We start from the raw sequence: 21,976 nt of genomic DNA on the forward strand, positions 1-21,976 counted from the left end.
GCTCACTGCAGGTATTGGTCATGGATTTGACATAAGTAAATGAATGCCCATGTGCTTACTAAAATAAAAAATTTAACATTTGCCGCGTTAGCTTGGAATACCCTGTATACTCGAGTGCGTTATAGTTGACAAGTGTGTTAGTAAGTGGCAGTAAGTGTGTTAGTAAGTTACAGTAAGTGATTGTGAAACCTTATTCACAATACATTATAATAAGAGGTTCAGGAGTGTTGGGTCAGTTAACGCTAACCGTAACTTGCTTAGTAAATCGTTCAGAAAGGTCACTTACAAAAATGTACAGGAAACCTGCTTATGCAAAAACTCTTTTAAATTGCGACAATAGGACAAACAAATGTTAATAATTGATAATGTATTCGTGTTTCAAATTCGAAAGATAGCGTTGTTTACTACTTTATTTTGAAATTGTGTAAAGAAGAACCTTTAGGAAAGCATTGATAAGATAATATTTTTATTTATTACTAATCTACTACAGCACACATCTTGGGTAATAAAGCGCAGATTCCCATGAACAGTACTAGAGTGAATATGGCTAAAAGGGCTTGCAGTTTGTTCCTCAGAAGCAGTAACAAATGTAATGGGGCAATAAATGGGGTTCAAAAAAGACAGGTGTCGCAGTATTACCCCATTGACGAACACATATTTGGACTAACACGAGAACAAATTCAGGCAAGTGTTACACCATAATACTATCACTAGGCACTTTTTGCTTTTTTTGTGATTGAAAATGTCGCGATCACAACCCACGATTTTCCCTATTGAAAAGGGCTGCTTCTTACCCTCGGTTCGGTACTGTTTTTGTGCATTTTTATTTTCCCCTCGTCTTATTTGGCATGATAATTCACAATAATTGATACTTCATTAGTGCAACTTTTCCTCTTCTGTAACTTATCGACGTCAAATTTAAAATCCGACGTTTCGATTTTCGACAACCATTATCAAATTTGTTTTTTTATGGGCGCCATATTGGATTTTAATATTTTTGAATTCAGCATTTTCTTCTGATTACGATGGTGTTACATATTAAGGTTGAATATTGCAGTTTCGTGGAAATATCCTCCAGGCAAACATCAAAACAGAGTTGACGATGGTTGCGGAAAATCGAAACGTCGAATTTCAAATATGATATCTCCACTTTGTGGCAGGAACCTCGCAAAATAAATGGAATTCCAATGATGGATACATACGTTGGACGGTACGTTTACCAGATTTTTCCCCACTGGATTATTATTCCAGGAGTTTTGTCATTTCCACCAGAGATTATTATAATTATTAACTACAACATAATCTCGTTTTCAGCTTAGGGAAACCATCTTTAATTTTGCTCAAAAGGAATTGGCTCCATTAGCATACGAAATAGATAAGAAAAATAACTTTGACAACTTAAGAAATTTTTGGAGAAAACTTGGGGACCTCGGAGCGTTAGGTAAAGTAATTGGTATCATGTAGGGCATGTGCGGTTTGCTGTTTTCTTTTTCCATGGCTTCAGAATTGACTCTAAATTTTGGGTTTTAAATGGGACACCCAGTATTTTCATTGAATAAAGCAAATATAAGAATAAAATAAATAAATAATCGTATTTTACTACCAAATTTTGCAGGCATTACAGCACAAAGTGAATATGACGGATCAGATGGTAGCTATTTGGATCAAGTGGTTATTATGGAAGAACTATCCAGGGCATGTCCGGCCATAGGTCTCTCCTACGTGGCACATTCAAATTTGTGTCTCGGACAACTGCACAGAAATTGCAACAGGGCGCAGGGACTGAAGTACTTACCAAAAGTATTATGCTTTTTCGTTGATGTTATAATTTTCTATATTTATATTATTATTTATTTTATTTATATTATTTATATTTATATTGCTTATAATTACAATTACAGCTGTGTTCAGGAGAGCATATTGGCGCCTTGGCAATGTCTGAACCAAACGCTGGATCTGATGTTGTATCACTTAAGTTAAAGGCTGAGAAGAAAGGAGACTATTATGTGTTAAACGGCACTAAGTTTTGGATTACTAATGGACCTGATGCAGACGTTTTAGTGGTAACCAATTTTATATCATCACATAAAGTAGAACATTCCTCTTTCATTTAGGGCAGAAAAATAGCACTTTTGGTCCCTAGGGAGGAAAATTTCCCAGGAAAGAATGTTTCCTAGGGAATTTTCCCTATGGACAAAGGGACTTATTTTCACAAATACGCCTTTAGAAAAACGTGCATTTTACTCCCTCGAATGTTGACGGGTCATTCGCGGGAGGAAAAGCAGCACTTCTTTCCCTTGTTGTGCAGACACTTATTTAGGTGTATGCCAGGACCGACCCAAACGCAAAACCTCAACACGGCATCACGACCTTTATAATCGAACGGGGTTTCGAAGGGTTCAGAAGCGGAGTTAAACTCGACAAATTGGGCATGAGGGGCTCAAATACGGGAGAACTTATTTTTGAAGACTGTAAAGTCCCCAAGGAAAACATCCTTGGAGCGGAAAATAAAGGTTCGATTTGGAATTGTGAGGATAAAGGGCTTTGTCATCGAAACGACATTTCAGGGGTCTATGTGCTGATGGGCGGATTAGATTTGGAAAGATTGGTCTTGGCAGCAGGTTCCGTAGGAGTATTGCAGGCCTGCTGCGATGTAGCTTTTTCGTATGCGCATGTGCGGAAACAGTTTAACAAAAAAATTGGGGAATTTCAGTTAATTCAGGTAAATATACAGGGTGATCAACTATTTAAGAAGTCAACGTATGTTCAATTTTCAGAGTAAAATGGCCGACATGTACGTGACTCTTTCTGCGTGTCGCAGTTACCTGTACAGTGTTGCCAGAGCGTGTGATGACGGGAAAGTAAACAGGAAGGACTGCGCAGGTGTATTCCTGTTTTGTTCCGAGAGGGCCACACAGATGGCCCTGGATGCTATCCAAATATTAGGTAACGCTCTATTTTATGCATCTATGAGTTATACGTGTAGTTTTCCTCAAAAATGAGTCAATAGAGCAAGTGTCTTTATTTCAGGGGGCAACGGATATATCAACGATTACCCTGTTGGCAGGTTGTTGCGGGACGCCAAACTTAACGAAATTGGAGGGGGAACCACTGAGGTTCGGAGGTTATTGATTGGACGGCAAATCAACAAAGAATACTCATAATTACTTATAATTAATTACTTAGTTGATATTATTATTTTTTTAATACCTCCAACATTTTTACATGTTACTCTAGCAATCCTCGAACTTTACGTCTGCCGTGGGCATATACAGACGAATCATGGAAAATACATATAAAAAATGCTGATTCGGCCAATTTTCAAATTCTAAACGGCGATATCTCGGGAACACGTGAAACTATTAAAAATAGGTCAAATTAATCGTCTCCAGGCGCTTTGTGACCTCACACTAACGCATCTGCAAAATTTTTTTTATTTTCTGAGATACGGGGTCACATTAATCGCTAATCGTATAATCCCATTAAACCAAAAATCGGTACATTGACAATCCCGCAGCGTTTTTGGGGTCTCGGAGATTTTCCAATCGGCGCTTTTCAGGGTTGATTGGAGTGCTCTTTAGCCTACCAGTTCATTTTACAGATCAGTTGCTGTCAAATTCTTTTCAAACGTCAACTATGTCTTTTTTTCAATTCCCTGCATTTCTTGAACACCTTGGTATACGTTTCTTTTGCGTTTTTTTTTAAATTTTAAAAGGAGAATTTAGATTTTTTCCCATGTGCGTTTTTAACCATTTATCATCTTACAGGCGGACAATGACAGTTTTGGTAACTGTCCTGTGACGAGAATGACATTTTTCATAACTGTCATGTGACAGGAATGACACTTTTAGTAACTGTCATGTGATGGAAATGACACTTTTAAAAACTGTCGTTCTTCAGAGGTTGGGACAAGGAGTTTTCCGAGGGTCTCCTATATTTTACATGCTCATTTTTATGGTTTGGGAACGAACTCATTCACCATATTAGATAAATAGATTTTATTTTGCCAGCTTTGTAAACAGATACATTATAAACAATCCTCATTTTTACATTAAACTGTGTATTAATAAGCCCTCTCTGAAATAAATACTATAATACGATAATAGCATGGTAATATAATAAATAAATATACTTCTGCATAATACATAAGATACATAATATTTTACAGCTATTTATATAAGGTGCAAACGTGTCATTGTGGACCTGCGCAGACAAATGATGTTAATGGTGTTACATACGATGTTTCTCCTTCAACTTGCTCAACAGTACCTATATCGTACCTCGAGAACAGTGAGAACCAAAATAGCTTACTGGCTAATTTTCTGACTAGATTTACACTCGAATTTAAACTTTGAAACAAAATTTAACGAACTAAAATTGTCACAACATTAACAACATCGAAAAGTGTTTATTAATTGAATAAGTTTAATTTGCGATTATCATTAGTACACTACGAGCTAAATTTCTCATTTTTTCGTGTTTACCCTTCAAAACTCAATACCGAGGAAAACGATGTTATTGCAGTTCTCTGACTCTCAAATGGCTCAAATCGCTTTTATCGGTTGTGAGTTTCAAAAGCAAATTGATTAGAAATTATAACAACTGATAACGAACATTTCTAAAATATCCGTCGTATTTCTCGGAATTGGATTTTTCGTACAATAAAAATATGCATTTATTCTCTTAAACGAAAAAACCGTATCAATTTTACCACATTTTACTCAATTGTAAACCAAATAGCACCTCAATAGTTGATTCGAATACTCTTAAAAATTGCTTCCAGGAAGAACGGACATCATTAGTCTTCTGAAGGAGCCGCTCTGCTGGATGACTTCAGGATTGTTGCCAATTGCGGTTAAATACGCCGGATTGTTTTGGTTAACTACGAGAGGTTGCTGTTTCTAAAATTGATAAAAAGAACCCCAAGTTGTAGGTAAAATTTTTTTGCTAGTGAGGAGGGTGTTAGTTCCTGCGAGATTCGGTCATAATAGGATTTTCGTCAATCTCTGCGTCAATCGTTAATCGGGTTTTATGTTTATCATTATCTCAGTTAGTTTTGTTCCATACAGAAATTGTTAATTGTCCAAGCGGCGCATTCGCCATTTTGCGATTTTTTAAAAATGGCGAAAGCGCTATGATTTTTTTTGTGAAATGTATGTTTGTCCGCTTCGTGAAGGATCCAAATTCCAAAGGTGCCTTCACCATGGTGTCTCAGTTTGCAGTAGCCGAATTTTTCACTATCACATTGAGGCGCAGAATTGCGCCTCAATGCCCCCGACCATCGCCTCTATCCGACCAGACAGATATTAAACTCAAATGGTTTGAACCCGTCATAATGGATCAGTTTGAGATGCGTACGGACTTGCTTTGTTCAGATTTGCGCTTAAGTTTCGTTTCTTCTGAGAGAATTTCTCAGCGTTATCATAAGGCTTTTAATTCACTGCAGCGCAAGCGAAGTGGGCTTAGTGAAAGTTGTCTGCAGCGCAACCAACAGGTGCCTGGTGGGAATAAATAAAGGATTAATTGGGAGGATTGAGGGGTTAAAGAGGCTGCTCGAGGGAATAGCAGAGATGCTGAAAACCGCAACTGTATTATTTCGTTTTATTAAGCACAAACCAATAATGCGTTAGCAAGAAGCGATATGAAAAGACATTGAATATAGATAAAAATTACCACAAATCGCTTAATACATACAATTTAATACATTCTACGAGGGATGGTGTACACCTAGAAACCAAAAAAACGAACATTTCCCTCGACACCTATGGAACTTATGTGACACAATACACAGTGAACAGATAAATTACGCAGTAAATTCGATCTAAACTCGCAGCAGAAAATCCCCGAGGCCCCCAAATTTTACTTTGACCTGCGCACTCCATCACTAAAATCAACATATACAGGACGGTCGATGTTGCAGTGATGACGCCAAAGATTGACAATTTCCACGGGCCACCTAGTGTATTTTCAAATTTCAAAAAGTGCGCGTTCAAAATGAGAATTTTGCCTGACTTCACATCGAATTTATTCCATGATTTAGTCGGTCACTGTTGTATGATACACGGCACAGGTGTTATGTACATTTAAACGACCTCATGCAAACACGATGCGGTTATTGAGTCAAAGAGGAAATTCAATTACATGGAATTAAAATACGTTTTTTTTTTAATCGTAAATCCCAATTTATGTACAGGGCGTTCGTTTAAAGTCCACTCGGTTTATGCATTTCATTTATGTTTTATTGTGAAATCCATATTATTGACGGTTACTTGCGGGGTTAATTAAGGAGCGTATCAGATGACTTAGCAAGTAGGTAGGATTCCAAACACCCCTAATTAATAAGTAATAAAACCAATAATGAAAAATAAGGGTGTTAAAAAAAAAGTAAATCATAAGACTTGTAAGTATCTGTAAGTAATTCCTGTAAGTATCTGTAAGTAATTCCTGTAAGTATATGTAAGTAATTCCTGTAAGTATATGTAAGTAATTCCTGTAAGTATCTGTAAGTAATTTCTGTAAGTACCTGTAAGAACCGGAAGCTTTTTTCTATGTCATGCTGCGCTGCAATATGCGCACAACTTTGCTATGCGTGGGACGTGCAACGTGAATGATTTCTCTCATGCAGGAGGAAAGTAAAAAAATGCAAGAATCACCTTCAATAAGCAAAGCAGCCATAGGGAGATAGCTAAGCGGTCTTAATCAAACATTGAATATCTGTTACCTTGGTGGGGGTGTATATTTTGCTTTGAGGGGCTGTTGTGATTTCTTGGACCGGTGCTGTGTACCCTGAGTAGGAAGCCATATCTTCTTCTTCTTTGAGATATTTGTAGGTTTCGCTCTCAGCAGGATTGAACTTTACCGTTCTCTTCGGAGCGCTGCAATGTAGAACGTTCAAATAAATTATTCCTGGTGAGTGTCGACCAGTACATGAACACTGAACACTGAAGCGAGCACTAAGTGTTTGAAACTTTTCTGTGCTGGAATTGCGTAGGTACGATTATAAGTAGTATAATCAGCAAAGTTATGTTGCTTACACTAAACACTGATGAAGTAGGTAAGTATGTAAATAAGTGTGCTGATCATGTATCAACCGGGGGACTATCGGAAACCTCGAAAAATAGGAGGTCGATTAAACTGAGTCAAAGTTACGTAATTGAGAGTTCAAGAATATGCGGCTTCAAAATTAAAAGATTCTCAGAGCTATTCAGAGAAAGGTGAAATTCTTGAAAAAAATTAAACATTTTTTCCCAGCTTATTTGGAGAGATAATTCAAAACGATTGACTCTTCATCAGTGCAACTTTTTCTCTTTTATAAAGTGGTGATGCGACATCTGAAATTCGACGTTTCGATTTTCGGCAACCATTATCAACTTTAATTTTTTTAGTGGGCGCTATATTGGATTTTTATATTTTTCAGTTCGGCTTTTTTTTCTGATTATTACAGTGTATCACATGCCAGGATTTAGTCTTGAAGTTCAGTGGAAATATCAAAAAACTCTTCGGAAAAACAGATTTTTTTATATATCCGCTAAACTGGCAGACTGAACCTTAAGACGCGATACATTATCGTAATCAGAAAAAAAAGCTGAACTCAAAACTCTAGAAGTCTATGATGCTGCCTATAAAAAAAACAAAGTTGATGATGGTTGCCGAAAATCGAAACGTCGGATTTCGAATATAACATGGCCACATTTTAGAAGAGAAAAAATTGCATTGACGAAGCGTCAATAATTTTGCATTACCTTGCTGAATAAGCTGAGAAAAAGATGAAAACATTTCCAAAGCTTCGTTTTTATTGAATACCTCTGAAAGCCATCAGAATTATTAAAATTATGAAACGGCCTATTGAGCTCCAACTTACATAACTTTGCCCCAATTTAAATCCTCGAATCGTTTATCGTTTCCGAGAACCCCATGATTCAGCTCTAAAATCGGACACTCTGTACAGATATGTTTATTTATTGAATATGATCTACGAGCCATTACGCTACTCTTTTCCCAAATCATAATAATAAAATTCTAAATAATTCAATTTGAAAGTAAACGGACTGTCAAAATTAAAGATTTGTCAAAGATTTCTACTTGACCGTCAAAAATAAAGAATTTTGATTAGATTGGCGATGATTGACACAAAGCTCAATTGACATTTGACAATTTTTTTTTCATGGAAACTGGCGACCAAACTTTCATTTCGTAATTAGTTACATAATCAAAGCAGGTACCTTCATTTCATAACTTAGTTAACAAATGGGACCAAAATTATTAATGCCTATAGTCTACTTGCCTTGTTAGCCGGCTGTAAAATCAAGAAAACATAAATATTAGACACGAATCATAGAATCGAACAGTTGGTGTCTGACGTGTAAGGTGCATATTCATGATTTAAATTCTGAAATTCCAAATACTACTCTTACGATATTACAAAACTCAGACTAGGAACTAAAAGTACCAATGGTGGCGCTGCGAAACCTTAACCATCCGAGGAAAGCGAATGACAACTTATAGCCCTAAATATTATAATAAACATGTCAGAACTGTCAGTTACTCGCTTCGCACTTCGCCCACCAGAAGTCGCATTAATTTTTTCAGTTCCCAATTAACCCAGTAATTCTTAATTGGTGGAAATTTTAAATCAGATGTGTAATTTAAAAGTAAATTACTCTTGAACAAAATTTTCTACGGAAACGGTCGTTAAATGGCGGGTAAATCTTCACATAAAAGTTCATGGTTTTTATTCCTAGTGAAGAGATATGCAATTTAAAGGTACAAAGATTTCTGGACAGTTTTCTTTCAGTTATATGGCGCATGAAGCTGGATGTGTACATAATTAAATTAGTATAATTAATTAGTTCGCATGACGTGTAATGATATATACAAGAAATCATGAAATATAAATGGTACTTACGCATGTACTCCGGTTTGCCTGTGAATAGTGTCAACTACGTTGGGTTCGCTATACAGATTGATCGGAGAATTAAATTGCTTGTGCACCACCTGGAAATTTATACAACTGTATATATTTTCAAATGAGTAGTAAAATTAAGTAATAAGTTGAAGTAACAATTTTAATTAATAATCTTTAGTTATAATTTTAAGTAATAAATTAAGTAATAATTTTAAGTAATAAATTAAGTAATAATTTTAAGTAATAAAGCTGTGCATGTTTTTAATCGGTTTTTAGTTGTTGTACCTGCCGCACTAAGTGCGGTGTGAAATCGTGTGAAAACTAAGAAACCCACTTGCGAGTGCACACTGGGTGTTTCGTAAATTTAGATCACTGGACATCCCCGCTTTACAGTTTACGAAAAGAAAAATATGCGTAAGGCAGTGCCTTCACCACATACATGCCTCAAAATGAGCCCCCTAAGTGGAGTTACAGCAGTCGACTTGAAGATTATGATGGCGCCAATGAGTCCAGGAGGGTGTAAGTACGAATGTGATGGACACCCCGCATTAAAAACATAATTTTACAGAATTATTAATGAGCATTTGTCGCTTCGTTTCTGCGTATTAAACAGTAAAAACAGGATGCACGTGAAATGGGAAACTGGCGACGCTATCGAAAGCAGACATAGTGATTGATAGGGCTTCTGAAGAACCTGTTACGAAATGTTAGGGTTCCCGACAAGCTAACAAAACTAAGTGCAAACGAATAGAGGAATTTGCCCAGGTACCGCCAGATAATAAAAATCCCTAAATAAACTAATAAAATTGTCCGAAGTGTTAGCAACCACATTTAAAACGTTAATTAAAAAAGGATTTACATATCACATTAACATACATATATCCACACGCTATAATTGTGTAGTTATACCCAATATTACAGAGCTCACAAACAACACTACCCCATATCCAGATGTAGTCCAGAAAGCATCACATTAATTTTTCAAACAGTCACTCGCATATCAGAAACATCAGTTGCAACCCAGAAAACATCGCTCGCAGCTCAGAATAATCAGACGAATTTTCTGAAGTATCGTTTGGATTTCGCAATGGTCATTTAGGTGTCAGAAAACATCAGTTGCATTTCAGAATCGTCACGTGTATTTCAGCAATGATGCGCGCGATAGTGCTGAAATCACCGCAGCGGTTTGTAAAGTGCGAGCGACAGTGTTGAAATCACAGTGGTGACTTATGACGCGTAAGTGATAGTGATGAAATCGCCTCGGTGGTTTATGAAATACTAGTGATAGTGCTGAAATTACGGTGATGGTTTATGAAATACAAGTGATAGCGTTGAAATCACGGCGATATTTTCTGGATTACAACTGAAAATGGTGTGGATAGGAAGTTTAGTGTCGGGTATTGCGTTCCACAAGAAGTTCGGTCAATAATTGATAAGTTTATTCGTAATTTTTAAGTATTTTAATGGCAATTGCCACTTCTACCTTTTTTTTATGTTTTTTAGTAGTGTGCGGTTTAAAGCAAAATTACTCATACGGACTTAAATCATTTCGTTCAGTTCCAAAAAACGACTTTATCGTGTGGTTTTTTAACTGAGTGTTAAAGTGAAAAATATGGGAGCGGCAAATCACAAAAAAAAACTATTCATAAATTGAATTTGCATGCGCTTCAATCCAGTATCATCGTGATAATTGTTACATATACATAGTATGATGTAAGATTTGTGAGCTGTTAATTTAAAAGAGAGACATTTATTGGAAAGTTTTTCTGGTGTTACAAGGTGTTCGCATGATGCAGTAATGCAGAATTTCGAATGATGTAATGTATGTATAAAACATGCCACTAAAGAAAAGATACATGCGGAAGACACTGTGTATCACATCATTTTTAAAAAAATATTAACCTGTTTATTTGGATCCCCCGTACTTATTCGGTCTAACACTGAGTGTGCAATCTACAAAAAATAAAAAATCCGTAGATTAAAATTGCCTAATCCCAAAATATGCAGATGAAATACAAGATGTTGCCCCTTTATTCCTTTGTGATGACTTAAATTAATACTCAATTTTCAATGTTTTTCCTTTTTTTAAAATACTTACTATATTCACTTTTTAATAACTACCCTAAATTAATATTCAATATTTATTTTTTTGTTTTAATATTTTCCCTTTTAACTTTTTTTCCTTTATTTTTTCTTTTCATTTTTTTTCAATTTCAATTTTTTGCTATTTCTTTAAAATTTTAATTATTTACTATATTCAATTTGCAATTTCTACCCTAAAATTAACACTACAAAAAATATCACAAATATAAATTATCTTCATTTAAATTTAATTAGGTATTTTGTAATAACAAACGCACTCATCAATGATGTGTAACATCACGAACTGCGTAACAATGACTTCGCCTCTACAGGCAAAATTCATGCATTAAAACATGAGGTCTTGTAATTCTATACACAAATATAAATAAAATTGATTAAGTATAAAAAAGTAAATAGTTAATGGTTTAAATCCTTTTTTTGTGCCCCAAAGGAGTATTAGGTGGCACAGTATATACTTTTTAATTAGAGTAGAATAAAGTTGGAAGTCATTTTCCCTCCAACTGAAGAGCAAACTTCATGCAGAGGGAGAAAATTATGTACGGTTGAAAGTAAGGGGACTTTTTTCTTATAAGACATTTTACCGTTTCATGGCAATCGTCTACTAAAACTCAGCTTTTTTGGGGATTTTTCGCTTTAGAAATACCCATACATTTATTCTATATATACAAGCGCGCATGTAACAGAAAAACCAAAAATCCGGTTTTTTTTCATTCCGAAATAAACAGTTTGGGATATACTTACGTATCTGTTTATCCCAACCTTCAATCTATTTTCGGCTGTTATGCGAACATCTGGCAGTCGTATTTTTATCGAAAATAAGTTTGATTTGTGGTAAAAAATAAAACCTGTTAAAACTGTACCTTTTGCCTTCAACAAGTAGCGAATATGTGGTGAAACAGAATTGAGTGATTGCGAAGAAATACAGGGTGTTCTGAAAAAGGGCGGACAAAAAACATCACGAACTTCTCGGATAGAAATAGACCGATTTAACTCAATTTTTGAGGCGATAACGGCAATAAGTCAAGGGGAATTTTTTGACTCACCCGGTATATGGGGAATTTTCATACTAATTTTCGTACTACTTTGAAGTGAAAATGAAGCACAGCAACATTAGAAAATCGAGTGAAATCGGCCAATTTTCACCCGAGAAATTTATGGTACCTACTTCTCTTTTTATCCAAGTCTTCCTGGGACACCCTGTATTAATATTAACCATGGAATGCCTAATTACATTTAATCACGCTTTTCCAGTTAGTCTTAAAATGAATTACATTACAATACCAATTAGTAAGGAGCATATAGACTTAATCCGCAATACCTTATGACCATGGTCAAGATGATGAACTGGTGGTGCCCTCACACTGGGATTAGGGTGATGGCGCAGGTAGCTTTCAGTCGGTCCGGGTTCTCTCTTTACCTTAGCTCCAGGAAGTACGAGAGGGGTTGTACGGTACGGCTACAACAAATGACGGAACACAGGTACAAACATGGCGATAAACATGGAATGAATACGATGATCATAACAGACTGACGAATGAAGAGTAGGCGAACAATATATGTTTGCCTATGAAAGACGGTGCCAAAAGTACTTTATTTTGAACTTGTTTTCTGTTTACTTCTGATAAGTTAAGGTTCAATCTTGCAGTTTGGTGGAAATGTAAAAAATCCTCATAAATAATAGTCCAATGGAGACAGATCTGGTGAGCGCGCCGGCCAATGTACATATACATGCATATGTATTTATCATTTCTAGCGTATTGCGGTTTTTCTTCACTTGAAAAGAGCATTTTGTTAAGAAGCAGGTGTCAGTTTTTAATTTTATTTTAGTCGTATTTTTATTACATTTCTCGTTGTCATTTAACTTTTAAATTATTTGGACTTCCCAATTTATTGTTCCCAGTTTAAAAATACACACCTTTTTCTTCCTAACGGGTATATTTTTAAAAGCGGCAATAATTTCAAAACTTTATTATTCTTTTGTGTAAGGCTAACATTATAAATCTGAAACGTAGTTTTTACAAACCGCTTTCAAGGAAGCATTTGCAGAGAAGCTGAAAAATTGCGAAACAACATTGCGGCTATCGTAAACATCTAACAAAATTAATTTATAATTAGATTTGAAAAGCAGGGCACTGAATTATAATAATGGAGGATATCGACGTAAATTAGTTGGTTCCATACTTGGTGGACTTCTACTCAGCAGGTGATTTAGCACTACAGATTAAATAATCTGTATCTAAATAGTGAGAAAAGCTTAACGAAATTTAATGGAAACTAAAAAAATTCCAATAAAATCAGATCTCTTTTACCCATGCTTGAGCTGTCTCCGCTGGTTGATTGTAGTAAAATTGCTCTCTGGATGCACTTCTAGAGAGGATCATATTCAAAGATTTCACAACACTTTACGCACTTAAACACAGTATTTTATGGCTGAATTTAAGCACCAAGTTGGACCGATATTCCCTCAAAACTGACTCGCCAATATTCAGATTGGCATCGAGGTATCAAGAGCATAATATTTTCGGATGTTGAGAAAAATTTACGTAGGCAAGGTGTCATGAATATGGCGGATAATTACTGGGAATAGTGCGTAGGTGTGTTCATTAAGGTACATAACTACTGTTAATGAAATTGGAATTTTTCTCAAGCGATATTTAAAGAACATGTTAGATTCCGAGTGTTAAATCTCGATAATTTTTTACGTTTTTATTTTTCCTCAGCTTATTTGTCGAGCTAATTCAAAACCATTGATCCTTCATCAGTGCAACTTTTCCATATTCATTACGTGACTATATCATATTTGAAATCCGACGTTTCGATTCTCGGCAACTACCATCAACTTTGTTTTTTCTTATGGGCGCCATATTGGATTTTCACGTTTTTTAATTGTACTTTTTTTTCTGATTACTATGATGTGTCATATGTTGAGGTTCAGTTTTGCAGTTTAGTGGAATTATCAAAAAACATATTCAAATATTTTTAGAAAAAATGTGATTCTCGATATTTCCAATGAATTACAAGATCAAATCGTAACTTGTGACACATCATAGTAATGAGAAAAAAAAGCCGAATTCAAAAATGTGAAAATTCAATATGGCGCCCATAAGAAAAAACAAAGTTGATGGTGGTTGCCGAGAATCGAAACGTCAGATTTCAAATTTGACTTTGCCATATTGTGGAGAAGGAAAAGTTGTACTGATGAAGTGTTAACAATTTTTCATTTTCTCGCCAATCAAGCTGAAAAATTTTTTTTAACTTTGTCCAAAGTTTTCGTTCAAACTTTAAAATGGCATATTCCTAAACCCCCAATTACCGAGAACCCTATGATTGACCTCCAAAAACCGACACCCTGTATATCTCGGGCAACTCCATCGACTATAACAAAATTCTGCCATTTAATTTTGAAGTGCATAAATTCAGCAACAAAGTATATAAATAAATGGACCTTGCTTGTGACATTACCTGGAGGTTTTCCAATAGATCTATTTGGTAGGTAAACAAAGCATTTTAGCCAAAACTGCTGAACTTATGCAACCGCTCGATAATTTTAGGTTGTAAATATCAGTATAATTTCGTATTTTACCTGTTTTGTGACGTGAATATCTCCATTTTCTTCTTGTCTTCTCGGATGGCCGTATTCGTATATTTCGAAGTAGTGATTGTCGATGGGGGTGAGGGGGTTGGTATACACTGGAGTAAGGGCCGATCCACCAATAGAGCCTCCTGGGCTGTAACCTGCAAAAATCAACAACGTGATGAAATAGAAAGTTCCGTTGCAAATCTGCAATTCATTTAAGATTCCAATCATTCAGATAATCGGAATTCGAGCGAGGTTCCCGTGGAACCAGGCGGAAAATAACTGATGTAAAAGGTATTCGTGGTACAATACAGGGTGGCCCACCTTTCGGTACAGTGCAGAGTACGGGGTGGCCCGCCTACGGTGGGATTCTGCTTTTGATGGGGTGAGTTTGGTGGTACCAAAGGTTGTCCGGGCTATAACTTACCTGATGGACTAAGGCCAGGTCCTCTTGGAGAAAGGTTTGGAGAGACAGATAAGGGACTGTAATGGGAGCTATTTCGTGAGGAGCCAGTGCTTGCGTTGTGACGTGGTGCTGTTTCTCTGCAAAAAAAGTGAATAACCTTGGTTTAATGTATAACGAAGGAAGGAAACATACGAAACTAAAGTAGACGACCCTTAATGTGCCACGCAAGGTGTTCGCGCAACTCGCGATTTTGTCACCGGAAGGCGAGCGGATTCCACCAATACTGATCAGAAGTTCTGAGGCGCACTCATTTACTGCGCACGACGTGCTATTTAAAAAACGACTGACGTTTCTCCTAATTATTCTCCCGCTTATTCTCCTAATTAGCTACTTAATTATTCGCCTAATTATTCGCCTAATGTTCTCCTAATTATTCTCCTAATTATTCTCCTAATTTTCCCCTAATTATTCTCTAGTCACTCTAGTTAGGGTACCTCTGGAATTTGATTCTACAAGGTAAAGACTGCGGAAGCAAAGTTCGCTCGTGCAATCGCGCTTCCTATGTGTTTTAAGTGTTAATCTCATCACATTAACAAGCACTCGAAGAGAAGTGTTGTAACATTTGTGCGTACGGGAAAGATTTAACTGTCAGACAAGTTTACAAATAGACCAAAAATCGAACGGTTTAAAATAAACCGGAATGCCTTAGCGCTATCTGGATCAGTTCGATCGAAGGCCATTTGAATTATGTCTTTTCAAAGAGGGGAATCGTTTGTGTAGTAAGGTGAAAGTAGAAGTCCGCTTTTTAAAATTTCTTTGTTATTTTTTAATTTTTTATTTTTCCTTCTCTTCTTTCCGCCTCCAAACCGAAAGCAAAAATTGAGGAAAAAAGACAGAAAAAAAGGAGGTGGCGATGTCTGGGCCAGTCGCAATTAGTAATCGTTCAAGACGAGGCCGCGGTGATAATGGGTCACTGAACAGACGACCTGTAAAACGCTTAAAATATCAAGTATTCATGTGGTCCAGAATGAAATGTTTCCAGGGATAAGTGCTTTCATAACAATGCTCTGGGTGACGTGGAAAATAATCTATTAATAAACCATGAGGGCGTATTTTTAATGAGTTCATCTGAAGCCAACAATATTTTTGATTCCAGCGATTTTGTTTAAATCTAATTCTAAAATGCCGGAATTCGGCAATAAGCAGAAGTTAAACATAGAAATGAAGTATTTCAGATGGAAAATATTTGAAATTAAACAAAACGTAAAATTAAAGTGCAATTAAAGTAAAATTAAAGAGAATTCTAGGGTTGATAATTGCACTAGGATAAAACAGCGGACAGTTGCACTAGTGCAACTGTGCAACTGTCCGTTATGCCAATTTATGTTTATAATTCGGTGGTAATTGGTTCAGCATGACAATGGGACACCAGAATTATTGCATTGTTGAAATGTCAAATTTAACTGGTGAATGAAATTCTCACTCAAATTCAATGAAAATTTTACAGTAACTTTGACGCATGCATAAAATTTCCTTCAGTACTGTGATAAATTCGACTTGTAATATTCACGCTTGGCACGCCACATAGAAGGCATTTATCGATGTATCATCAGGACGTTGAAAATCATATAAGTATGCTTGACGCATCTGCTAAAAAAGATCAGAAAACGCTAAGGTTTCCAAGGTTTTATTATACCGTTTTTTAGCTCCTACTGTGAGGCATTGTTCCCAAACAAAACAAAAGAAAAAATACTTTTGGCATTCGCTCATGGGGATTTGCACGTATGCCCAGGTCCATCAACGAGGCAAAGTCGCAGTACCTAAAATCTGTATCGCCAGACGGCCAATGCGCTTCCCCAAATTCCTTTGAGAAATTTATTTTTTTTAATGATCGGATACCCCGATTAACCTAAACACGTGCAATCCTAAATAAAAGCATGGCGCAAATAATGCGTGTTAAATTTAACCAAAGGTCTCCTATGTAGTGACAAACGATGTTGAACAGTTTCGTCTCACTAACTCATTAGCCAAACCTCACTAACAGTAAACTAAGTCCGTGTAAATAAGGACCATGCCAGATTTACTCACAAATATCTGTTGTATGACGGCATGGCACCACACGTTTAGAACAACACACAATCCACCCGGAATAAAGCACGAACCCCGGACCGAGCAGCCGAAAATTCGGAAAACTCCCGGTGAGGATGGCACGGTCAAATTGAATCGGAACGACGAGGGAATCCAGAATGTTGGGAAAGCGCGATTACACAGGAAATATTTTAAGAAATCGTTTGCATAGTTCAAAAATAATATTATATCGTCTTTCAGCTGGACGAATTCCAAACAGATATTTTTTATTAGCGCCCCATCAAAAATCATTGTACAGTGTGGGTTGAACATGGCTCAGTTTTGTTTAATGATCAGTAATTTTTTACTTAAAAGAATTTATTACAATTGTTAAGGCTTCAAGTTTAACGCAGGATCGGATGGCCAGTGAAAAATACGGATCAGATTGATCGTTCTGGTCCACGCGATCAATCTCATCCGTATTTTTCACGCAATTGCTCTGTGAGTTCCCAAAATGTGGAGGCTTGAAATTCGCAAAAGTATAATAGTTAAAATTGGCTACCGCCCGCCACTTTCAGGAAAAATTTGAAACTTTTCAGCTAATGTTTCTGGCTCTAATCCACAGATCTATTTCCTGTATTGATCCTGGATATTTTAGCGGAGGCTCTGGGACCTTTGAAGTGCAGTTTGAAGACCTTTAGTTCCAAGAGACTTTCAAAATCGTCATAAATTAATATGAATATGAGTCCATGTTTCAGGAACCGAATGAAAAGGAGCACCCACTCAGCCCAGCCCGATAGAGCTCATGAAGCCGATTAACACGAGTTGGATTTTCAATAGGCATGCTCTTGGGGTTCCCAGAAGATCGGCGCTCAAATTTTGAAAAGTGACTAAAATTGGGTACCTCACAAGCAAATTGTTCCATAACTTACCTGCCACCTGTCAAACTGTCAATTTTGACACTAGGTTAAAAACAAATACAAGATTAATACCGGATTTCTCGATATACCGAACTTCTTGGCATACCGAATTTTTGTGGCGAATATAGCTAAGCCTATTCCTAAATTATTCTTTTACACTTATAGCTAGCTTTATCTTCTTAACAGCTCCCACTGCGTGGGACTACATCCACTTACCTTTGCACCACTATGCGTACGGTATTGCCGGCGTTTCGGAATAAATTTTGTGCATCTTCATGTCTGATATCTCTGGAGTCGTAATTCCCAACTTTGCTGATAATGTCGCCCCGCTGAAGTACTCCTTGGGCAGGTGATGCGAAAGCTACCTAACAGAAATCGTTATCAAAAATTCGATGTTATCATCGATCATCAAGAAAATCATAATAGCGTTAACGTGGCGTGTGCCACGTTAACGCTATTAGTTGAAATGGCATGTGTCAAAATATGTCAATTTAAAAAATTCTGGTTATTGCCAATTTTTTGCCCATGCGCTTTCCACAGAGAGATTTTCTCGCGCCATCTAAAGTTTTTTGCGTCAACAGTCAATTTTCACTTTCCATAACAAGGAACGTGACCAGCTGCCGGGCAGATTTTCAATCCGGTTTGGAATCGAGCTGATTTCACATTTTTGAGAGTATTTCGCAGAAAAATAAAATTCGACCTTGCAACGCTCACTCTTTCAGCGATCTCATTGATGGCGGTGATCGCAGAGATGACCATCCTGTATCGAACGAGCCCAATTTATGGCCAATTTGTGGCTGATTTATAGATATTTGCAATTTATATAATTTACACCTGATTTATGGCGCGCTTTCAAAATATGCTCTACACATTGAGGAATTTTCATTTCGCGTGAGAATGGGCGTTGCGCTATTCCTGCGGTTACTTAACTACACTCCGCGCGGTTAATGGTGAAAAATCAAAAAAAAAAAAAGAAATCATTGTGCTCATCATAGGAGGTACTGAGGTACTCACTTTAGTGACGATTAGAGGCGTCTTCACATCAGCCCCGCCGACGAGGCTGAAGCCCCAGGGTTGGTCCGGAAAATTCCTGCGCAAATCGACCACAAACTCGTGATGTTTTCCCATCAGAAATTCTTCGACAGTTTCCGCGAAAGTCACTTCGAAAACTAAATATTGAATTATTTATCAAGTAAACACGGGTTTACTTTTAGGAAAATTTAAAAATAAACTACAGTCAAAATTCGGGCGCCCTTGAACGCGCTGCGCTCGTCAGAGGATCATAGATGTGTCTCAACACCACACGACACTCATTTTTGATCGATTTCGGACATTTTTTTAAAAATCGTGAATAAAATGGCTCTCAAGAGATCGAAATGTTGCGTTATGAAAACCGACCGTTAGCAAAGCAGGTGCACTTAGGCTCAAAATTGATTTGGCATTGATAGTCAGAAAATGCATATTCGATGGCCCCTCCTGCCAGAGCGGACATTGTGGAGCAGAAATAGAACGCTGTGGCCTGGCATTAGTTGGTTGGATGCACTGGGAGTTAGCGCTGATTCTTATCGATAGTTCGAGGGATTCAAAGGTCACCTAAACCTAAGTAGAGCTACTGGCTAGGGCTGAAAAAGTCATTTAAGTTGTTTGCAGAAGCACCACGTCCGACCTAGCAAGAAGTGGTACGAAGGTTGGGTCGTGCTGAAAGTTTCAAATTTCCAAGGGTGACGGGGTCTGCTTAATGCGCGATCGACAGAAAAGAGAATTCCCATGAGATTATCTACTTAACACTTTTTTCCAGAAGATTTCTCAAAAACTCCTCTCTTGACAATTTTACCGAAAAGTCTTAACAATATCTGCTTTTAAGTACAACCCAAATGTCTCGGTTTCGACCTTTTGTAGAATAATTTCATATAACGAATTAATATTGTTTATTACACGACTTTGGTGTAGCTTCGTGCATTCATTTTTAGCGTTCAGCGAACTCAGTTAAAGTCTTCTCTGTGCGATTTTATTTTCAAAAATGCTCCGTACAAGAACACCTTGAGCCAGATTCTGGAAGTTATTTTGGTATGTTGGTTATTAAATTCTGACCTAGTTACCCCGCCGACTGTTCGCCAGATAACATAATTCATTCAGAAATTGGAACCAGAAATTTTAGACTGGAGTATACATTTTTACTACATCCTCTTTGCGTTAGTTAAAAAATGCATTTCCTCACTGGCATTGATTTATAGATTGAGACAAATCAACAACGGTTGAAAAGGTATTCGGAAAAAACTTAAATTTTGGGAAAACGTTTTTATTTTTTTTTCAGTTTATTTAGCAAAGTAATTTAAAATGATTAGCAGAACGTCATTAGTGCAACTTTTTCTCTTCTACAACTTGAAAATTTCGTTTTTGAAATCCGACGTTTCGATTTTCGCTAACCATCATCAACTTTGTTTTTTCTTATGGGCACTATATTGGATTTTCACGTTTTTTAATTCGGGTTTTTTTCTGATTACTACGATGTATCACATCTTAAAATTTAGTCTGACAGTTTAGTGGAAATATCAAAAATCCTGTTTTGCTAAGTTTTTTGACATGTCCGTCAAACTGCAAAACTGAACCTTAACATGTGATACATCATAGTAATCAGAAAAAAAAACCGAATTCAAAAATGTGAAAATCCAATATGGTGCCCATGAAAAAAGACAAAGTTGATGAAGGTTGCCGAAAATCGAAACGTCGGATTTCAAATATCGCATCACCACATTATAAAAAAGAAAAAGTTGCGCTAATGAACAGTCAATCATTTTGAATTATCTCTCCAAATAAACTGAGGAAAAAATATAAACGTTTCTCCAAACTTCCTTTTTTTTGTTATTGCTGCACCTGAGCTTCAGAAACGGACACGCTGTATAGATATGCATGCAAGTCGATGAAAACATTATCTGGAAGCAGAAACTTTATATCGGATCTATTTCAAAAAACTTAATATCTTGTGGTTATTGCATCAATAATACCGGGCGTGAGTTTACTTCCAATCTCGATTGATCGTCAAAAATTTCAGGAAAAAATGAATCAATAAAATGAATTTGCAGGGAAGCCCTTTGTCTAGTTTATTGCTGCGAGTGGCCAATAATGGCCAAACTTTGGCATGTTGGTCCTAACACAATGATAGACCATTTCGTTCGTTTCTGTCTTCCAACGATGAAAGCAAGACTCATATATTTTAAGAGCCATTTTAAAAAGCCACCGACGAAATATTTAAAGTGCTCATCTTACTTAAATGGGGGCGATGCTTGACAAGAAATTGGAAATATTTTGTTGTCCAGAAAGTGTAAACAGGAGAAAGGAGGTCCAATTGTTTTCCAATGAGATTTACTGAACTAAGAACAATCTAAGTATGACTGCCGCTAAGCTTTCTATATGCAAAATATCCCAAAAAATATGTTTTCATATTTGCACTAAAGCGTAAAAAATTAAGCTTCAATTCCAAACCCCAACTTACATTTTTCTTTTGCTGCCCTTCCCTGTAATGCCAAAATGCAGGTCTTTGATAGGGCATGTTTTCTGTGTTTTGCAGTAACACTTGAAGTTATAGAGATGAGAGTGTGACCGCTTCACAACCTATCAAAATATTGTAATTTCCGATCTGATGTTCATGCGGAGGCGGCACATCAGTGCCGCCTTTCCGCGCACAGAACTTGCTCGGCGTATTTTTAGCTTCTTAAAGCTGGATCCGCCACCAATGTTTCCTCTATTTGTGACGGTGAAAACAATGTATACAAGGTGTCCGTTTGGGGAGCTCAATCGTGAGGATCTCGGTAACCGTAAAAGATACGAGGTCGGTAAAAAAAGGGATAAATTCGAAAAAAAACTGCAATTTTGCGAAAAAGTTTTTATTTTTTCCTTAGCCTTAGTTTGCCAATTTCGTGGAAATAAAAAAAATCCTCAAACTCTTAATTTTTCTGTTTCCACTTTCACGTCATACACTCTAAGTGAAGAAGCACGCC

General features: G+C 36.7%; 2 protein-coding genes across 9 annotated transcripts; one reads left to right on the forward strand and one right to left on the reverse strand.

The window, feature by feature from the left end:
* Positions 1–481: 481 nt before the first annotated feature.
* On the forward strand, positions 482–4,103 carry LOC136419461 (isovaleryl-CoA dehydrogenase, mitochondrial). The gene is made up of 8 exons (XM_066405789.1): positions 482–684; positions 1,315–1,441; positions 1,616–1,800; positions 1,902–2,063; positions 2,321–2,513; positions 2,568–2,722; positions 2,778–2,946; positions 3,031–4,103. The coding sequence occupies exons 1-8, from the start codon at positions 523–525 to the stop codon at positions 3,162–3,164; spliced, it is 1,287 nt and encodes a 428-aa protein (XP_066261886.1). The 5' UTR covers positions 482–522; the 3' UTR covers positions 3,165–4,103.
* Positions 3,984–21,662, reverse strand: Zasp66 (PDZ_signaling and DUF4749 domain-containing protein Zasp66). Of its 8 annotated transcripts, none has more exons than XM_066405791.1 (10): positions 21,472–21,649; positions 18,993–19,147; positions 18,195–18,343; positions 15,013–15,128; positions 14,592–14,743; positions 12,327–12,464; positions 10,808–10,858; positions 8,906–8,994; positions 6,722–6,875; positions 3,984–4,901 (listed from the first exon to the last, which is right to left on the reverse strand). In XM_066405791.1, exons 2-10 carry the CDS (start codon positions 19,104–19,106, stop codon positions 4,767–4,769), a joined length of 1,098 nt encoding a protein of 365 aa, XP_066261888.1. In that variant the 5' UTR covers positions 19,107–19,147; positions 21,472–21,649; the 3' UTR covers positions 3,984–4,766. The 8 variants fall into 8 exon arrangements, with proteins under 8 accessions (XP_066261888.1, XP_066261890.1, XP_066261887.1 ...); XM_066405795.1 differs by lacking the exon at positions 21,472–21,649 and adding an exon at positions 5,695–5,727 and having other exon boundaries at positions 4,744–4,901; positions 18,993–19,398; XM_066405793.1 differs by lacking the exon at positions 18,993–19,147 and having other exon boundaries at positions 21,472–21,662.
* Between the last annotated feature and the right edge of the window lie 314 nt (positions 21,663–21,976).

The sequence above is a fragment of the Euwallacea similis genome, chromosome 2 (assembly GCF_039881205.1).
Source record: "Euwallacea similis isolate ESF13 chromosome 2, ESF131.1, whole genome shotgun sequence".
NCBI lineage: Eukaryota > Metazoa > Arthropoda > Insecta > Coleoptera > Curculionidae > Euwallacea > Euwallacea similis.